This window comes from Prionailurus bengalensis, chromosome D1 (assembly GCF_016509475.1).
Source record: "Prionailurus bengalensis isolate Pbe53 chromosome D1, Fcat_Pben_1.1_paternal_pri, whole genome shotgun sequence".
Lineage (NCBI taxonomy): Eukaryota > Metazoa > Chordata > Mammalia > Carnivora > Felidae > Prionailurus > Prionailurus bengalensis.
In genome coordinates, this window is record NC_057346.1 from 60665731 (window position 1) to 60683008 (window position 17278).

Consider the following 17278-nt stretch of genomic DNA (forward strand, 5'->3'; position numbering starts at 1 on the left):
TTTATTGAGCACCAACTTTTTGCAGCTCTTGTACTGGATGCTGGGATTACAGCTATTGGCCATAAAATGTCTGCTCTTCAGGAGCTCAAGATCAAGTCAGTTGTGCTCTGGAGCTTTGGTGAAATTGAACTAGTTAATGGGGGAGATCCTTTTCATTTGTAACTTGCAACTGTCCATGACCATGACTGACTCTCAAAGGCCCAGACAAAAGGGCACCTTAGGGTTGCTGGGGGAGAGGGCTTGTGTTCACCAAGGGAAGGCTGGATGGAGAGCATTTGAAGACCTATCAGCCTGTCACCTGTGCAGAGAAGGTGTCCTTTCCAGCCTCCCTAAGGGTGCCTTGTTTGCTGTGAAAAGCAGACGTGTGTATGCAGGCGAGGCTCTATTTTGGAGACACTGCAGGGCTATAACTGCAGACTGCAATCCTCTGCCTGAATCCAAGACAGACCAGGACAAGGTGAGTGGCTAGCTGTAAGATCCTGTCTGTGCTGTGGGAGAAGAATGTTACCATAGGAAAAGCAAAGACTGAGAACTGATTGGGAGGCAGGGAAGGAAGTGAGGGCATTGAGGAAGTGGGGCTAAGGAAGGGGTAGGGAAGCTGGTACAGTCCCTGAAGCCTCACTAGGCTTCATTGAAGCTTAGGCTTGAACTTTAGAGGGTAGGAGATAGTTGCTTCTGGTACTGGCATAACAATCAGAAGGAAAAGCTGTGATGGGTGGAGGCTAAGAGAAGTGTCTCTCAGACAATGGATACTTGCCCCACTGTACCTCAGAAGTCTCGTTCTGGACCTTTTATAATAGAGTAAGACCACCTGCTCCTCCAGTGTTTTCAGTTGTCGTCAGTTTCCAGAAAGCAAAGCTGACACTTACCCAGGGTCAAAGTAGGGAAGTTAGGGTTTCCCTCCCCCATCCACTCATCCACTCATCCACTCAGTTAGCCCAAGCTAAGAGGGAAGAAATCCCGGCTCAGAGCAGACCTTTGTTAACACTCTCACTTAGTCTGGGGAGAGAGTCAGGGATGGAGGGGCAAGAGGAGCCTAGAAGCTAACACCTAGAATTCTGTCTAGAGGCGGTGGAGAGCCTTCTTCGAAGTGCTCCTGAGTCACTGGAGGCCAGTGAAAGTGATTAGGAAGTCTCTAAGAGTGTGTATTAGCTATTAGGCATCCCAAGAGACTGAGAACAGGATGTAGAGAAGGGAGCAGCTGTAGAAGCAAAGGAAAGGAGCAATAGTAGGAAGAAGACCTACTTCGGTGTGGCTTCAGCATGAGATGCCATGAATGGAAGTACAGGACATGTATGTGTGTTTGTGTATGCGTGATGTTTTAAAAAGAATACATTTTTATATCATGTTTTATTTATAGTTACCAAGATATATTTATACTGGTGATAGTTGCATATAACAGTCAGGAAGGAGTCTGGATGGTTGACTGCAGAACGAGTCATACAAATACTGTTAATGGTTTTGATCTTAGTGTTATGTTGGATTAAAAAATAATAAGAAATAGCTTTACAGTTCATTGTATTGGTATCTATTTAGATTTCTTTAAATTTTGAATGTTTCAGTAAGTAATTTTCCTCAGTATCAGTGTTTCCATGATTTATGAATGTACAATTATGGAAAGTTGTGATATTGTGATTTATAATAAGAAATATATGTTTGGTCTTTCCTATGTTTGGCTCCTAAAACCTTTGGAATTTCCTCTGTGATGAGAGCCACAAAGGTGTCTATTGTTATGTTAATGAGATGACTTTTGGACCTCACCTAAGGATGGGGGCTGGTTGCCAAGAAAACCTACAGTAGTTAGATGGCTGTAAGTTTCAGTCTTGCCCTCTGGCCTACCTCTGATCACCAGGGGAAGAGAGAAGGGTTAGAGGTTGAATCAATCACTGTCGGCCAAAGATTTATTTAATCAGTCATGCCTCTGTAATGAAGCCTCCATAAAAACCCAAGAGGACAGAGTTGGGAGAGTTTCTGGGTTGGTGAATGTGCGTTGGTACTGGGAGAGTCGCGCCCCTGGAGAGGAAATGGAAACTTTGTGTCCTTTTCTGTAGCTTGCCCTGTGCATCTCTTTCATATGGCTGTTTCTCAGTTATATGCATTAATGATAAATCAGTAATCCAGTTTTGTGAACTGCTCTAGCAAATTAGTTGAACCCAAAGAGGACCTCTGGTTTATAGCCAGTAGGTAGGTGTTGGGGGGCTGTGGGGGGGGGGGGTAGAGGGGGCCGGTCTTGTAGGACTGAACCCTTAACCTGTGGATCTGATGCTAGTTTTGGGGTGGATAGTGTTAGAACTGAGTTGAATTCTCACCCTGTATGTGTTTGAGAATTGCTTGTTCCTGTGGAAAAACCTCTTCTACTCCTTCACAGGTTGAAATTGGGTCCAGCAATCCAAATTAAACGTATTGTCTTAATTTTGAGTTTTCTTCATTTCTAGACTTTTTCTTGATTATGATAGCTAATATTATGCATTTACTACTACTTTTTTTTTGTTGTTGTTCCCTGAGAGACTTACCTTTATTGCCAAAGGTCTAATTTGTCATTTCACTTAAGGAAGCTGTTAATTTATGGTTATTTTAACTTTCTTTTTTCCTGATGTTATTCTTATTATATTACTCTTTATTTTACTTTTGCCCATTTTCTTTTCTTTTTTTTTCACTTTTTGCATCAGTTTTTAGTTTATTTATTGGGCGTATAAAGTTTTCTCTAAATTTATGTCAGGCTATATATCCCATAAATTGTAATGATGCTTTCATTGCCATTAAATAAACTATAACTATAGTTTTGAATGTAATTTTCTCCAGAAATTGTTGAATTAGGTTTTTTTTTTCTTTTTATTAAATTGAAGTCTAGTTGACACACAACATTGCATTAGTTTCAGGTATACAACACAGTGATTCGACAAGTTTGTATGTTATGCTATGATCACCATAAGTGAAGTTTTAAATATATGAGTACAGTTGACCCTTGAACAGCATGAATTTGAATAGTGCAGGTCCACTTATACATGGGTTTTTTACACTATACTACTCTAAGTGTATTATCTTCTCCTTATAATTTACCTAATAACGTTTTCTCTCCTCTAGCTTAGTTTATTGTAAGAATAATACAGTGTATAATACATGTAACATACAAAATATGTGTCAGTTGGCTGTTTATGTTATTGGTAAGGCTTCTGGCTAACAGTAGGGTATTAGTAGTTAAGTTTTGGGGGAGTCAAAAGTTAAATGTGGGTATTTGTGCAGGGTGTATGGGGTGGCTAATGCCCTTAACCCCCACATTGTTCAAGGGTCAACTGTAATTTTTTTAAGGCTTGCTATTATTTTATGACCACAATGCATAAGAATTTATTTTAAAAAGTTTTTTTTTAATGTTTATTTACTTTTGAGAGAGAGACAGAGCACGAGCGGGGGAGGGGCAGAGAGAGAGGGAGACACAGAATCCAAAGCAGGCTCCAGGTTCGGAGCTGTCAGCATAGAGCCCAACGTGGGGCTCGAACCCACAAGCTGTGAGATCATGACCCTGAGCTGAAGTCGGACGCTTAACCGAATGAGTCACCCAGGTGCCCCAAGAATTTATTTTTTAAATGCCATTACAACCTTGCTTTGGGAAAATATTTTGTGGCCAACTATGTAATTGTGGAATTATTCAGCAGGTGATGGAAAAGAAGGCATATTTCTATAGTAGAAAAGATTAAATTGATGTAGTTGCTTTATCAGAGCATAATAGAGTTTAGAGGGATTTGGCCAAACTCATTGCCTTGGACATGGGTAGCAGAAGGTTGAGTTAGGAACCAGCCAGACAAAATGCTGACTAATAGTAAGGGTTGAAAGTATCAGAAACATATTTTAATCAGAGAAAGGACTTACTAAGCAGTATTAGGTAGCTCATTGGTGATGCAGGCAGGAACATCATTAAATTACTCTGTAGAAATGTCACTACTACCTCCATTGAACATAGCCAGCTCATATTTTACTTCCCATATTGGCACTAGAAACTGTCACTAGAATCTCTACCTCTGCTTTCTCTGGAAGGTGGATTCTTCTATTAACAATTTTCACCTGAATGATTCAGTGTGGCATCTGCTTTTCTATGTTCTTAGCTTCTGAATCTACTTCTTGCAGGTTTGCATGATTGACAGCACTTAGATCACATGCTTCCACACACAGTAGTAGATTGGATTATTGTTTCCATCTATTTTCTTGTTAGGGCAGTGTTCAACCCCATCCAAGGTCTTATGACTCACAGTGCCTCCTGAGAGATGGAGAATATTTCTCCAGGCCATTATCAGACTTGGCAATGTGGCTGTCATGGATCATTGGAATGGGAGCTAAGGAAGTGTTTCAGTTTCCTACAGACCATTTATGAGATACGCTCACACTACTTCTTCGTATTATCCCTCTGCCACAGTAAAGACATGTCCCAGAAAGGAACTCCCCCTTCAGTTTGAGTCCTGGATGAGAAGACCTGTGGATCAGAGTCCCAGCAGACTACCTGCAGCCAAGGCCATAACATATGAATACAAAATGTTTGTTGTAAGCTCCTGTGATTTTGGAGTTTTTGTTATGGTAGGAAAACCAATTAATTAGCCATGAAGGTGACTTTATGGTTTTCATCTTGGGGAGATGTAGAATCATAAGGAGGGAAATTCCTCAAACACAGAAAGATCAATCCAATGATGAGTGGCTGCAATGAATGACAAATTTCCACCACAAACAGTAACTCTATATTCATAAAATTTAGAAAACACACATGAATTCTCAGAACAAAATGTAGTCCCCATGTTGTACAATAGCATTTCCCTAGTCAAAAAGAAGTTCAGAGCCACATTGCCATCATAGGTCCTTAAAGAGAAGTATAATCTTATTTATGGAGGAGGCAGAAAGGAAAAAATGAGGGAAAGAACAAAAAGATTGATGGTTTCAAGTTTTCAAAATTGTTCTCTTTGTCAAAATGTGTCTATTGTTTAGTGTCTAGAGCTAGACTCAGGAGTGTCTCTAATTAAGAAGTTGGGAGTGATGCTGATTCCCACAGAATGTGAGGTGAAAAAAAATATTTATATAAACAGTCTTCTTTTTGAGGAGGATGGTATATGAAAAACTTTTGTTTTCTCAATTTAGAAATTTTCAGTGTATCATTCTTCTCCTAATTATCAGTATGTATGTTATAAAACCGCTACATTTTCCTTTCCCTTTCCTTTGTCCCCATACTTTCCAGGCATCCCAGATGTGGCATTGAGAGTATGCCTTATCTAAGGATACACTATCTACTTTCTTTTGAGCAGGATGCATGATATTCAACAAAAACAAATTTCAAGCAAAGGTGAGGGCCCAACATTTCCCACAGTCCTTGTTATCTGCTTTTTTTTTCTTTGTATTTCTCTGTATCTGCTGTGGGATTCCAAAGACTCCAGCTCTCTCCAAAGTGGCTACCACAGCTACTTACTGGCCTGGGATTCCTGTGAGTCTGGCCTTCTTGGGAGGTTTTTCATTATTCTTTACATTCACGAGCTAGACAAATCATGACAGCTAGTTCCTGAACCAGAGCTACTATTTTCTTCCAGAATCTAAGCTTTCCGGGACCCAGAGAGGCCTATTTTGGTCTAGCTATGTCTTCCTATATTCTTGCTTTTTCTCATCGAGCTTTTGTATTTTCCAGAACTTCTATAAATGTTGTCACCTCTGTTCATGGTTAGTAAGCTATGACTCTAACTTCCTTTACTATTGCATTTCCCTCTTTTTTTTTGCTTTCTATCATTTCAAGCAGGTCCAGATTGTTGTTTTTTTTAAACTTCTAACATTAGCAACATATCTTCTCTACCACTTGTATGAGCAACACATTTACTGGATCAAAATGTTCTCCAGTGCTCCCTCATTTGCCTTTTCAACTCAACTCCAAAGGAGGATACTCTCCTCCTTCAATTCCTGACACACCCTTAGTTTGTCTATTACCATTTCTAAAGTTCATAGGTATCCCTCTCTCTCTTCATTAATACACACTGTCACTATTTTACCTGCTAAGATGGATGAGTATACAGCTGCCACTATTGTTTCCAAGCCAATTGGTTACCAAAGCAATAGCATTCTTTTTTAAAAATGTTTATTTATTTATTTTGAGAGTGGGGGGTGGGCAGAGAGAGAGGGAGAGAGAGAATCTCTAGCAGGCTCTATTTTGTCAGTGCAGAGCCCGATGCAAGGCTCTAACTCATGAACTGTGAGGTCATCACCTGAGCCAAAATCAAGAGTCAGATGCCCAATGAACTGAGCCATCCAGGCACCACCCAAAGCAATGACATTCTTGTTATAGATTTCTTTTAATTATTTATTGGCCTGAGGATTTATGATAATTTTATTCACAGCTCTTGCCCCCCTGCAATTCAAAATAAGGTTGCTTCTTTATCTGCTTGCTAATGACATTTATTATTCTTGGAACCACATTCCAGATCTCTGAAATACACAGCTTTGATTAGGGTGTAACTAATAAATGAACCAAGTGTGATTTTTGACGCATAGTCAATGTTCAGAGACAGATTTTGGACAAGATATGCAGTTCCTTAGAAGCTAGTTCTACCTCCATCCTGGATACAACTTAAAGGAGATTACAAAGAAGAAGGAGGAGAAGAAAACCACCAAAATTTGGGGAAACATATATAGTGCTATTTACTGCTTCATTGTAGTAACATCTTAGAGGCCTAAAATAACCTCACTAAATCTCTAGCTACTTTGGGGTTAATTCACCCTTGGTCCACTTAGAATTACTCCACTCTTACCATTTGATGTAATGGAGAGGTTCCCTGCCTTCCAAGGCAAATCCCTGACTCCACAAATCAAGATCTTACGTATGTGGTACCATTTTCAGTTTGAGACCTAAATATGAGGGGCTTTGCTCTGCCTACAAATGGTCTTGCAAAGTGGGATAGTCCTATGCTCCTTCCCCAGTCTGCAGAGATGTGACCTGAAGGACACAGATGATTAATACAGTATAAACAGTAAAAATGGAGTTCTAATTCTGCCTGGAAATAGTCATATGTAGACTCAAAAAGATATTCCTGGTAGAGGGCCCAGCAAATGCAAAGCCACAGAGGTACCATAGAACATGAATAAGAGGAGAGATTCTGGAGAGATCAGCAGGCACCAGATCATGCAGGGCTCATTCTCCTTGCTAAGAAGTTTGAATTTTGACTTTATCTGAAGCCACAGTGAAGTTTTAAGATGGAGACTGACATGTTTAGATATGGAAGTATACCAGGGAACAGGGACTTGGAATTTTCAGTAAATTGTTTAGCCACAAAGTTTATTACCAAATGGTCACTCAAGAGCTTATGTACCCCAGTGTGATTTGAAGAGTTTGAAATCAAGAAAATATTTGTACCTGTTCAGTTATATTTATAATCCCTTTTTTCTTCCATTAACAAAAAATTCCACACTAAGGAATTTCAGTCTTCATTGTGCCCATTGCTCTTTCCAGCAATATAAAAGATTCTTATGGGTATACTGTGATCAGGCACAGTTTCCTTTAAAGTCTTTTAGGGTTTGACCCCCCAACTTTTAAGATCATTTTTATCGGGGCGCCTGGGTGGTTCAGTCGGTTAAGCGTCCGACTTCAGCTCAGGTCACGATCTGAGTGTCCGTGAGTTCGAGGTCCGTGAGTTCAAGCCCCGCGTCGGGCTCTGTGCTGATGGCTCAGAGCCTGGAGCCTGCTTCCGATTCTGTGTCTCCCTCTCTCTCTGACCCTCCCCCGTTCATGCTCTGTCTCTCTCTGTCTCAAAAATAAATAAATTAAAAAAAAAAAAACATTTAAAAAAAAAGATCATTTTTATCAATTGTGAGTATGGATGAGAATAATAGATGATTTAGAGCTTTGAAATACTGCCCTCAGTGATAGTTATTCAGCCAGCACTGTGAAACATGGTCTTAGAAGTTAGAGCTCCGTACCATGCAAGACTGTGCAGTAAAAAGGAAGGCCGTTATGAAATAATGCTAAGGGAAGATCAAGATTCAACATTGCACCCAAGAGGGTTTTGGGAAGATGGCAACATAACTTTGATTTCCACTTTCTAACTTTGTATGTCAAAAAATTCAACTAAGAAAATAAAATTTAACAAGAATATACAATCCTGTCACACAAAAGAAAGGAAAATTCATTCTAAAATTTGGGATTCCTGTGAATCTATTGAGAATATGGTAGAAAGCAGCCTGACCTCCTTTGGGGGAAAGCTCTCATGAAACCATGTTGGGAGGCCCTCACTTCAGAGCCTCCAGTATTTGGCACCTGTGGAAAGAACTCTGCCTCATGTCTCCATGGGTCTTCTGGCCAGCTTACCTGGGCTATTTCTCATAACCTTCCTAAGAAGAGGCCCAACCTACTGTTCATTGAAAAGGCAGAACATTATGAGAACCTGCGTCAGCTAAGACCAGTGATTTGTCAAACCATAATTCATAACCATGAGCAGATAAAAGGAAGCTAGTAATGTGGAAAAATATCAGAGCTTAGAAAAAAGATAACAAATATGAGAAATCAAATGGCCCAGTAAAAAACAGGGAAGAAACGAGAGGACCTTAAAAAAAATGAATGTGCAACATCAGTGAGAGCTGAGAAAATCCTGTCTTAAAATAAAAAGATGGCTATAGAAGAAAAGCAATGTGTAAACAATAGCAACTTGTTAGAAATAATGACAATAAAGCAGAGTGTGCAAATTTTGTAGGGAAAGTTTAGTTGGTTTTGAACCAAGAGGGGGAAGAGATAGGAACATTTTCTTGAATCCCTAAAACTCTGAGGTGTAAATTAAAAGAGAAAAGAAAAGAAAAGAAGAGAAAAGAAAAAAGAAAAAAGAGAAAAAGAAAGAAGAAAGAAAGAAAGAAAGAAAGAAAGAAAGAAAGAAAGAAAAAGAAAAAGAAAGAAAGAAACTGAATAGAGGCAGAATAGCCATTTCTTTTTGCAACAATGTTCTGGGTAGATAGCTCAAGTCTATCATGTATAGTTCTTTGTTTTTCAGCAAATGTATAAACTTGGTCAAGAAAAGACAAGAGACATGGAGGGCAAATATAAGCATTCCAGCAGCACAGAAAGGAGGGGATGGAATAGATGGAATGAACAATAGCCAAGGAAATAACTAGGAAAAAATTTCCATAAGCTAAAGACCCAAGTTTAAAGATGCTTGCTCATTCATTAAATGAAAGATCCATACCTAGATAATTTCAGATGAAATTTCTGAACCCTAAGAAAAATGAAACTATTTGGCATGCATCTAGACAGATATACTTGCAAAGTAATGCTAAATCATAGTGGCTAGCATGTAAGCTCCACAAAAGCATTTACCTGTTCTGTTCACTGATATATTTCCATCAATTACAAGAGTACCTGTCACATATAAGTAAATATTAATGAATGAATTAGCTGGCATTAAGAAATCAATCTTTACCTGAAGTCATGAAAATATTCTTTTATATTACTTTGGAAAATTTAATTGCTTTGCCTTTTATACTTCTGTTTACAAAAAATTGATATTTGTGAGTGGTATGAAATCAGGGTTCAAGTTTAACTTTTTCCATATGGATATTCAGCAGTTCTGGTACCACTTATTAAAAGTAGCCTCCTTTCCTTGGGGTGCCTGGGTGGCTCAGTCGGTTAAGTGTCAGACTCTTGATTTCTGCTCAGGTCATGATCTCATAGTTGGTAGGATCCAGCAGTGCCCCAGCTCCGTGCTGACAGCTCAGAGCCTGCTTGGGATTCTCTGTCTTCCTCTCTGTCTGCCACCCCCACTCTCCCCCCCCCCCACACACACTTGCATGTGGGCACTTTCCTCATTGTCACATAGTGCTACCATTGTCATATAACAACTGGCTGTAAATCAGTAGGTGTGCTTCTGGGCTTTTATTACTAGCATTGGCCCAGTTGTCCATCCTGCACCAGTATCACACTTTCATAATTATTATAGCTTTATAATAAGTCTTGATATTTGATCTATCAAGTTTTCCCATGTTGGCTCTATTTTTTTTAAATGTTTATTTATTTTTGAAAGAGAGACAGAGCACAAGCAGGGGAGGGGAAGAGAGAGAGGGAAACACAGAATCTGAAGCAGGCTTCAGGCTCTGAGCTGTCAGCACAGAGCCTCATGTGGGGCTCGAACCCATGAACCCGTGAGATCATGACCTGAGCCGAGGTTGGGCTCTCAACCGACTGAGCCACCCAGGCACCCTGCATGTTAGTTCTATTCTTTAAGAGTGTTGTGGCTACTTTTAACCATTTATATTTTTCTATAACTTTTTAATTAAACTTATCAAGTTCTGCAAAATGAGCTTTTAGGATATTATTAAGATTACATTGAATCTGTAGAAAAATTGGGGGAGATAATTAAATTCTTCACATTATTGACTTTTCCTATAAAGGAACATAGGATCTCCCTCCCCGCCCCCCCCCCCCCCCCCCCCCCCCCCCCCCCCATTTATTTTAGGTCTTCTTCAGTTTCTCTTAAGGATGCTTTCTGGTTTTCTATGTAGAAGGTCCTCTATATCCTTTGTTAGATTTACTCTTAGACATGTGATTTTTCTATGCCATTGTAAATGATTTTAAAAAATCACGTCTACTTTATAAATAAATACACTGGAATTTTGTCCATTAACCTGTATTCAGCAACATTTATATACTTATTAATTCTAATGATCTAATTGGTAAACTTTATGTAGTTACTTATTAATTCAAATTACTTATGAATGGATTCTTTTGGATTTTTATACATATACCATCACTAATCCACAAATAATGATTAATTTTTTTTCTAAATTTCATATGATATGTTTCTTTTTCTTGCCTTATTACAGGTTGTTAACACAAGAAATCATTTTTATCTTCAGATAAAACCACGCTTTCTTTCAATGTGAGTATTTGTGGCTCTGTATCAACACATCCATCACTATCTTTTAACAAAAAAACAATGGCATTACTCATTTGCAAATGGAATTTGAATACCTTGGAAACAAGAGAACACTTTCTTACTGGAGAGATTTCCTTGTAGATTTTTCTGCATCTCCTTTGCCTTTACTCCAGTTTAAGCCAAGATAATCTCTTGTCTAGGTGATCAGAATAACTTTTTCACTGATCAGCCCCACTTAAGATCTTTCCTACCAATTACTGTCCATGCTGTGGCTAGTATGATCTTTCAAACATGAGTCAGTCTGTAGCATCTTCTCATTGATGTTAGAATGCCAGGATGAAGTTCATACTCCCCAAACCAGCTCATAAAGATTCCATGAGCCACCTTGGTGCACTCTCCATCCCCATCTCCAAACACTCTACCTCCATCTTTTGCCTGCTAAGTCCCAGATGCAGTGAAATTATCTCACCACTTCAATGTGTCATGCTTTCTCTCGCCCATCAGCTTTCATATGTTTTTCTCCATAGTAAGAATACTCATCCCACTCCCTGTTCTGATGAATTTTTAGCTTCAGGTATCTGTTTAAACATCCTTCCTTAGGAAGACCTTTCCTGACCCTAATCTTGGTGGGACTAATTTTCTCTTTTCTTTTTATTTCACTTAGAGCATTTAACATTATGAGATTATTTTGCATACTTATGATGAGATCTTTTGTCCATTTTTACAGGGGGGATGGATACTGATGCACATATTTTAAGAGGAGATTTATGGTCCTCTTTCATTCACTCTTAATACCTGTCCTTTTGTTGATGTTAATTCATAATTCTCAACTCTATTTATTACTTCAATTGAGGCATGTTTAATGAGAAGGTCCCCTTAAATTTTTGGTAGCAACAGCAAGGACCAAGCTGCCACAATTTTTGAATGGAGATTTTTCACAGGAACTTTTCAAACATTTTTTCACTTGTTAGAAGAATAAGAATAGTATCTTCCAGAGTAAGATAGACCATGATATGACTTTAAAAATAATAGCATATCCCTATAGTATTGTTTCAGTAGTTTTCATAAGAAATAAAGAAAATTGAAATTCAATGCAAACGGCGTTAAAGGGTCCACCCAACAATGGAGAGCTCTGGCTGAGGATATACTCAAATTCTTGGCTTAGGAGGCCCTAAATGATCTGAACTCTATGAATATTGAGAACATGGAGCTTCTGCACTAACTCCATCACATGTACTTGTGTTCAATCTCTTGTAGCTCCAAAATACACTTTTAAAAACTCCTTAGAACTATCGATTCTGCATGTATTGCCCATTTCAGTCCTTCTCTTCACATGCAAACCTCTTCAAAGAGTTGTCTACATCCACTTTCTCCCTTTCCTTTCAACCCACTTACTCCTTACTTGCTGCATTCAAGATTCGCTTCCCACAAGCCTTTCTCAAGGTATCAAGTGAATTTTTTTACTTCCAGCCCTACAGTGCTTGATCTCCCAGCAGCCTTCTGTACTGCTTTCCACTCCTTCTTCCCAATGTATTTTCTTCCTCTGACTGTTGTAGCAGTATCTCAGCCAAATTTCCTCATACTTCATTGGCTCTTCCAGTTGTTTTGAGTAATAATAATGAACACGAACATTCAGTGGGAATTGCTAATATCTCATTTTATTTTTCGTCAAACTGAGGTTAAGCCTAGTTGTACCATGAGCAAATAGTTGGACCCCAGTTTGGACACAAATGTTTCCTGACAGAGCCCCACATTTAAAGAACCACCGTACATTGTCCCATTTCTGGGGGGACAAGTGAGCTATGATTAGTGGATCAAAGAAGAAAGGGTTAGTTTGAAAGGAAAGGAGAGCTAAGATGCAATGGAAGGGGTTCAAATTCAAGACCGAGGAGTTAGGTCCTTGGTCCTTGAAGAGTCATCCTCAGAACTACAGCCCATCATCCACGAGGCTGCAGCTTCCCCACCAGACCACGAGGGGGCAGCATCAAGAAGCAAGAGGCTTCACCGTGTGCTTCCCCATCACCCTTGGATAGGGAATTTGGGAACCTGAGCAAGATTATCAGTGGCTGTGCGCTTTCTGGTGCATGCTGTTGCCACCGTTCAGTTGCTCCTTTTTTTCCAGCACAGATCATCCTTTCTCTATCCACCCCATGGCACTTGCCTTCCCTTCAGTCTCCTGAGCCTTAGGATAAATGGTAATAGAGCGAAGCTACTTTGGGTAGGAGTTTAGGGCGCAGTTTTCCTTGGCTGCCTGAGTGGAGTGCGGCTTTTTAGGGAGCTCGGAGGAATTCATCCTTCATCATCCCACACGCTCCCCAGGGCCCCGGAGAAACTATATTTGCGCGATGGCCTTGGGCGGAGGCACTACTGGTGAGTGAGCCAGGCTCAGCCCGGAGCGGGGAGCTAGACCAGGAGATCCAGCCACAATTCATTGCTGGGGGAAGCCGGCCTCTGCTCAGCTTGCTTGGCCGCTTGGAGAGGTCTGTCTGCGCGCGCACTTTCCGGATTACAGCGGCCCGGGCTCCCAGACCTTGTTCAGTGATCTACCCAGAGAGGATTTTCTTCAAACACTGTGAGGCCCATTCCAAACTTTGTCTATCGCTTGAGCCAGGAAGGAATCCCCGGTTCCAGCCTCCTACACTTCACTGAAGAAACAAGGCAAGGGGAATGAATTTATCCAAGGAAATTATGTGTGTGGGACAAATACATGTGTGGTGGTGGTGATTAGTAATGAAAAAGGAAATTGAGAAGCTGCGCTGTAAAGTGAAGTCGGAGCCACCCAGTAAAGGGCCTTGAATGCACCCCAAGTGGTTTCAACTTAGAGGGCTATGGGAGCCACCAGTAACTTGCTAGACAGAGCCTGACATGTCTGGTCTTGCTGTTTAGATGCCAGTGATGCAGAAGGTAGATTGAAATATCTGGGTGTAGAGGCAGGGGGGTGAGTTAGCTCATTTCATAAGAGCAGAGTGGATGATATAATGAGGTTGGGAGGGAAGGCGGGTGTATTAAATAAGAGGAGAGGTCATCATAGAGTAGTTGGAAAAGTAAAATCACGTGTGGAGGTAAAAGAAGAAAAATAAAGATGGGAGTAGCTGCCCTGAACTGGATTTGGAAGAGGTTCTATTTGGGACGAGATGAGCATAGGCCCTAGGCTATCCAAGTAGAACTATGAGGAGGCAGCAGGTTATAGGGTTGGTTCTCAGGACAGAAGCTTAGCACAGGGTTGTATGTGAGAGAAAGGAAGTTGAGCCTGGTGGTTATGTGATCACCAGGGAGAGGAGTGGCAGAAAGGGGGGATGTGCCTGTGGTCACCCCTAGCACCAGCAGCAGCGTGGACTGCTTTTCTTTCCACGTCTCAGCTGCATCTGGTTTCCGTGTCATACCCCACCCAAGCACAATCTGGGACTGACTGTCATGCAGGTGTCCAGAGATCCTGATGAAAAATTCTCTTCTATTCTTTGTTGGGGGCTGAAAATGATAATCTTTCTTTAGCCCCATCTCCCTACCTCCCAGAACACCAGAACTGCTTTCCACAAATTTCTTTGATTAAAACAAAAATCACCAGGGGAGAAGGGATACTGTCCTTAATCAGATTCCTCGACTTCCTGCCCTGGAAATTCTGATTCTCTGGGCCTGGAGTGAGACGTGGGGGATCGTCTTCTCAATAACTGCTTCAGATGAGTCTATCAGGGAAGTTTGAGAAATGCTTCTCAGGCCTAAACACAAGTCTGTCTCTTGAAGCCAGTACCAGACTGAACCCTTGCTTTCTGCCATAAATCAGACTAGGGTGGGTCTTAAAGGCAACTGCAGGCTAAGCCTCACACTCTGGACCCAAACCAACCATAACCTCAGGTGCACTAGAAGAGCTAGGGTCAGTGTGGAACTTTCTGGGCAGGTCTGCTGTGTTGGAGAAGTAGTTAAGAGCAGTGTCCCAGTCCACAGCTTCGGCTCTGGCAAAGAAGAGCTGTTGCATGTTTTCTGAGTGGGCCGTCACACACTGACACTAATGGGATCTCCAGGGAAGTGAGTATACAGAGAATCAGAGCACAGAGAGGCTGGAGTTCAGAATTGCAAGTATTTAATCTTCTGTTTGCTACCATCATGACTCCAGTGCCCTTCCTTGTAAGTCCTTTCTCTCCTCTGAGTTATGACTTAATGCTGTTTCTTCTTTTCCCTGATGTAGACCCTGGACCTGGCATGCAGAAGCCTCAGCTCTTGGTTCCTGTCATGGCCACTCCAAATGGAACTCTGGTCCATCCAGCATACTTCCTGCTGGTGGGAATCCCTGGCCTGGGGCCTGACATACACTTTTGGCTGGCTTTCCCCCTGTGCTTTATGTATACCATGGCCACCCTGGGAAACCTGGCCATTGTCCTCATCATCCGTGTGGAAAGGCGTCTGCATGAGCCCATGTACCTCTTCCTGGCCATGCTTTCCACTATTGACCTAGTCCTGTCTTCTGTCACCATGCCCAAGATGGCCAGCCTCTTCCTGACAGGCATCCAGGAGATAGGATTCAATGTTTGTCTGGCCCAGATGTTCCTTATCCATGCTCTGTCAGCCATGGAGTCAGCTGTTCTGCTGGCTATGGCTTTTGACCGCTTTGTGGCCATCTGTCATCCACTGCGGCATGCTTCTGTGCTCACAGGGCCTACTGTGGCCAAGATTGGACTAGCCGCCCTGACCAGGGGATTTGTTTTCTTCTTCCCTCTGCCCTTCATCCTGAAGCGATTGTCATACTGCCAAACACATATGGTCACACACTCCTTCTGTCTGCACCAAGATATTATGAAGTTGTCCTGTTCTGACACCAGGGTCAATGTAGTATATGGACTCTTCATTATCCTCTCAGTCATGGGTGTGGACTCCCTCTTCATTGGCTTCTCCTACATTCTTATCCTGAAGACTGTGTTGGAGCTGGCTTCTCAGGGGGCAGCACTCAAGGCTTTCAATACCTGCATCTCCCATCTCTGTGCTGTCCTGGTCTTCTATGTGCCCCTCATTGGGCTCTCAGTGGTGCACAGGCTGGGGGGCCCTACCTCCCTGCTCCATGTGATTATGGCTAATATCTATTTGCTACTACCACCTGTGGTCAACCCTGTTGTCTATGGAGCCAAAACCAAGGAGATCCGTTCACGGGTCCTCCATATGTTCTCACAGGGTGGCAGGTGAGCAGAATAACCTCCTTAGGGCCTTCAATCCGTGCCAAACCTGGGAGGATTAGGATCTTGTTGAATGTCTCCGTGATTGGAGCATCCAACCCATTGGGCTGTCAGCTTCTAAATATTTAACTAGATCTTGGATTCCTGTTTCCAGGAAATGTGTTGATTCAGAAGTGTGGTTCTGAGGAAGTTTTGTTCAGGCTGAAGAAGCATCCCCAAGCAAAGGGTGCTCCTTGGAAGACTCTGACATTGGCAGGAATGAGTCAGTACTAAGTCATCTGCTGGGGGTAGCCTGTACGAGTGTGACCTTTCTGCTGACATGGTGGTAGAGCCAGAGAGGCAGCAGCCGGCACTGTTAATCAGCTGTGCCCCCAGCAGCAGGCTTTTGTGAAGGAGGTTTGAACGTCATACCTCCATGGCTGCCACAGCATCTGACCTTGGACATTTCAACCATGTAAGACCTGTGGTACAGGAACTTAGGTGTTTTCTGCCTCCAGCCCTCAGCTGTATTTAGTTTAATGTTTAATAGTTTAGCGATGTGTAATTGATATACAATAAATGGCACACATTTAAAGTATACAGTTTGAGGGGCATCTGGGCGGCTTAGTTGGTTAAGGTCAGTTAAGTGTCCGACTTTGTTTTGGCTCTTGGTTTCGGCTCAGGTCATGATCTCACAGTTTGTGAGCACAGAGTCTGCTTGGGATTCTCTCTCTCCCCTCTCTCTGCCCTTCCCCTGCTCACTCTCTCTGTCTCTCTCTGTCTCTCTCTCTCTCTCAAAATAAATAAACTTACAAAATTTAAAAAGTGTACAGTTTGATAAGTTTTGACATGTACACACCCATAAAACCACACCACAGTCAAGAGAGTGAACATACTCATCACCCCCAAAAGTTTCCTTATACCCCTTTTAAAATCCTTCATTCCCATCTCTCCTGGTCACTCCCTGCTCCAGTTCCCAGGCAACCACTGAAATGCTTTATGCTACATTAGTTTGCATTTTCTAGAGTTTTATATAAATAGAATCATACAATACGTACTCCTTTTCTTGCCTTGCTTATTTTACTCAGCACAGTTATTTTGAGATTCATCCATGTTGCAGCATGTATAAGTAACTTAATTCTTTTTACTGCTAGGTAACATTCTATTATATAATTATGCCATAGTTTGTTTATCCATTCACCTGTTGTTGGAGATTTAGGATGTTTCCAGAATTGGAAACAAATACAGCTTCTATGAACATATAAG

General features: G+C 41.4%; 1 protein-coding gene across 1 annotated transcript; it reads left to right on the top strand.

Annotated features, from left to right (window-relative positions):
- The first annotated feature begins 14523 nt into the window (after nucleotides 1-14523).
- Nucleotides 14524-16626, top strand: LOC122483419 (olfactory receptor 51D1). Its single transcript, XM_043580426.1, has one exon. It carries the CDS (start codon nucleotides 14973-14975, stop codon nucleotides 16041-16043), a length of 1071 nt encoding a protein of 356 aa, XP_043436361.1. The 5' UTR covers nucleotides 14524-14972; the 3' UTR covers nucleotides 16044-16626.
- Nucleotides 16627-17278: the final 652 nt, after the last annotated feature.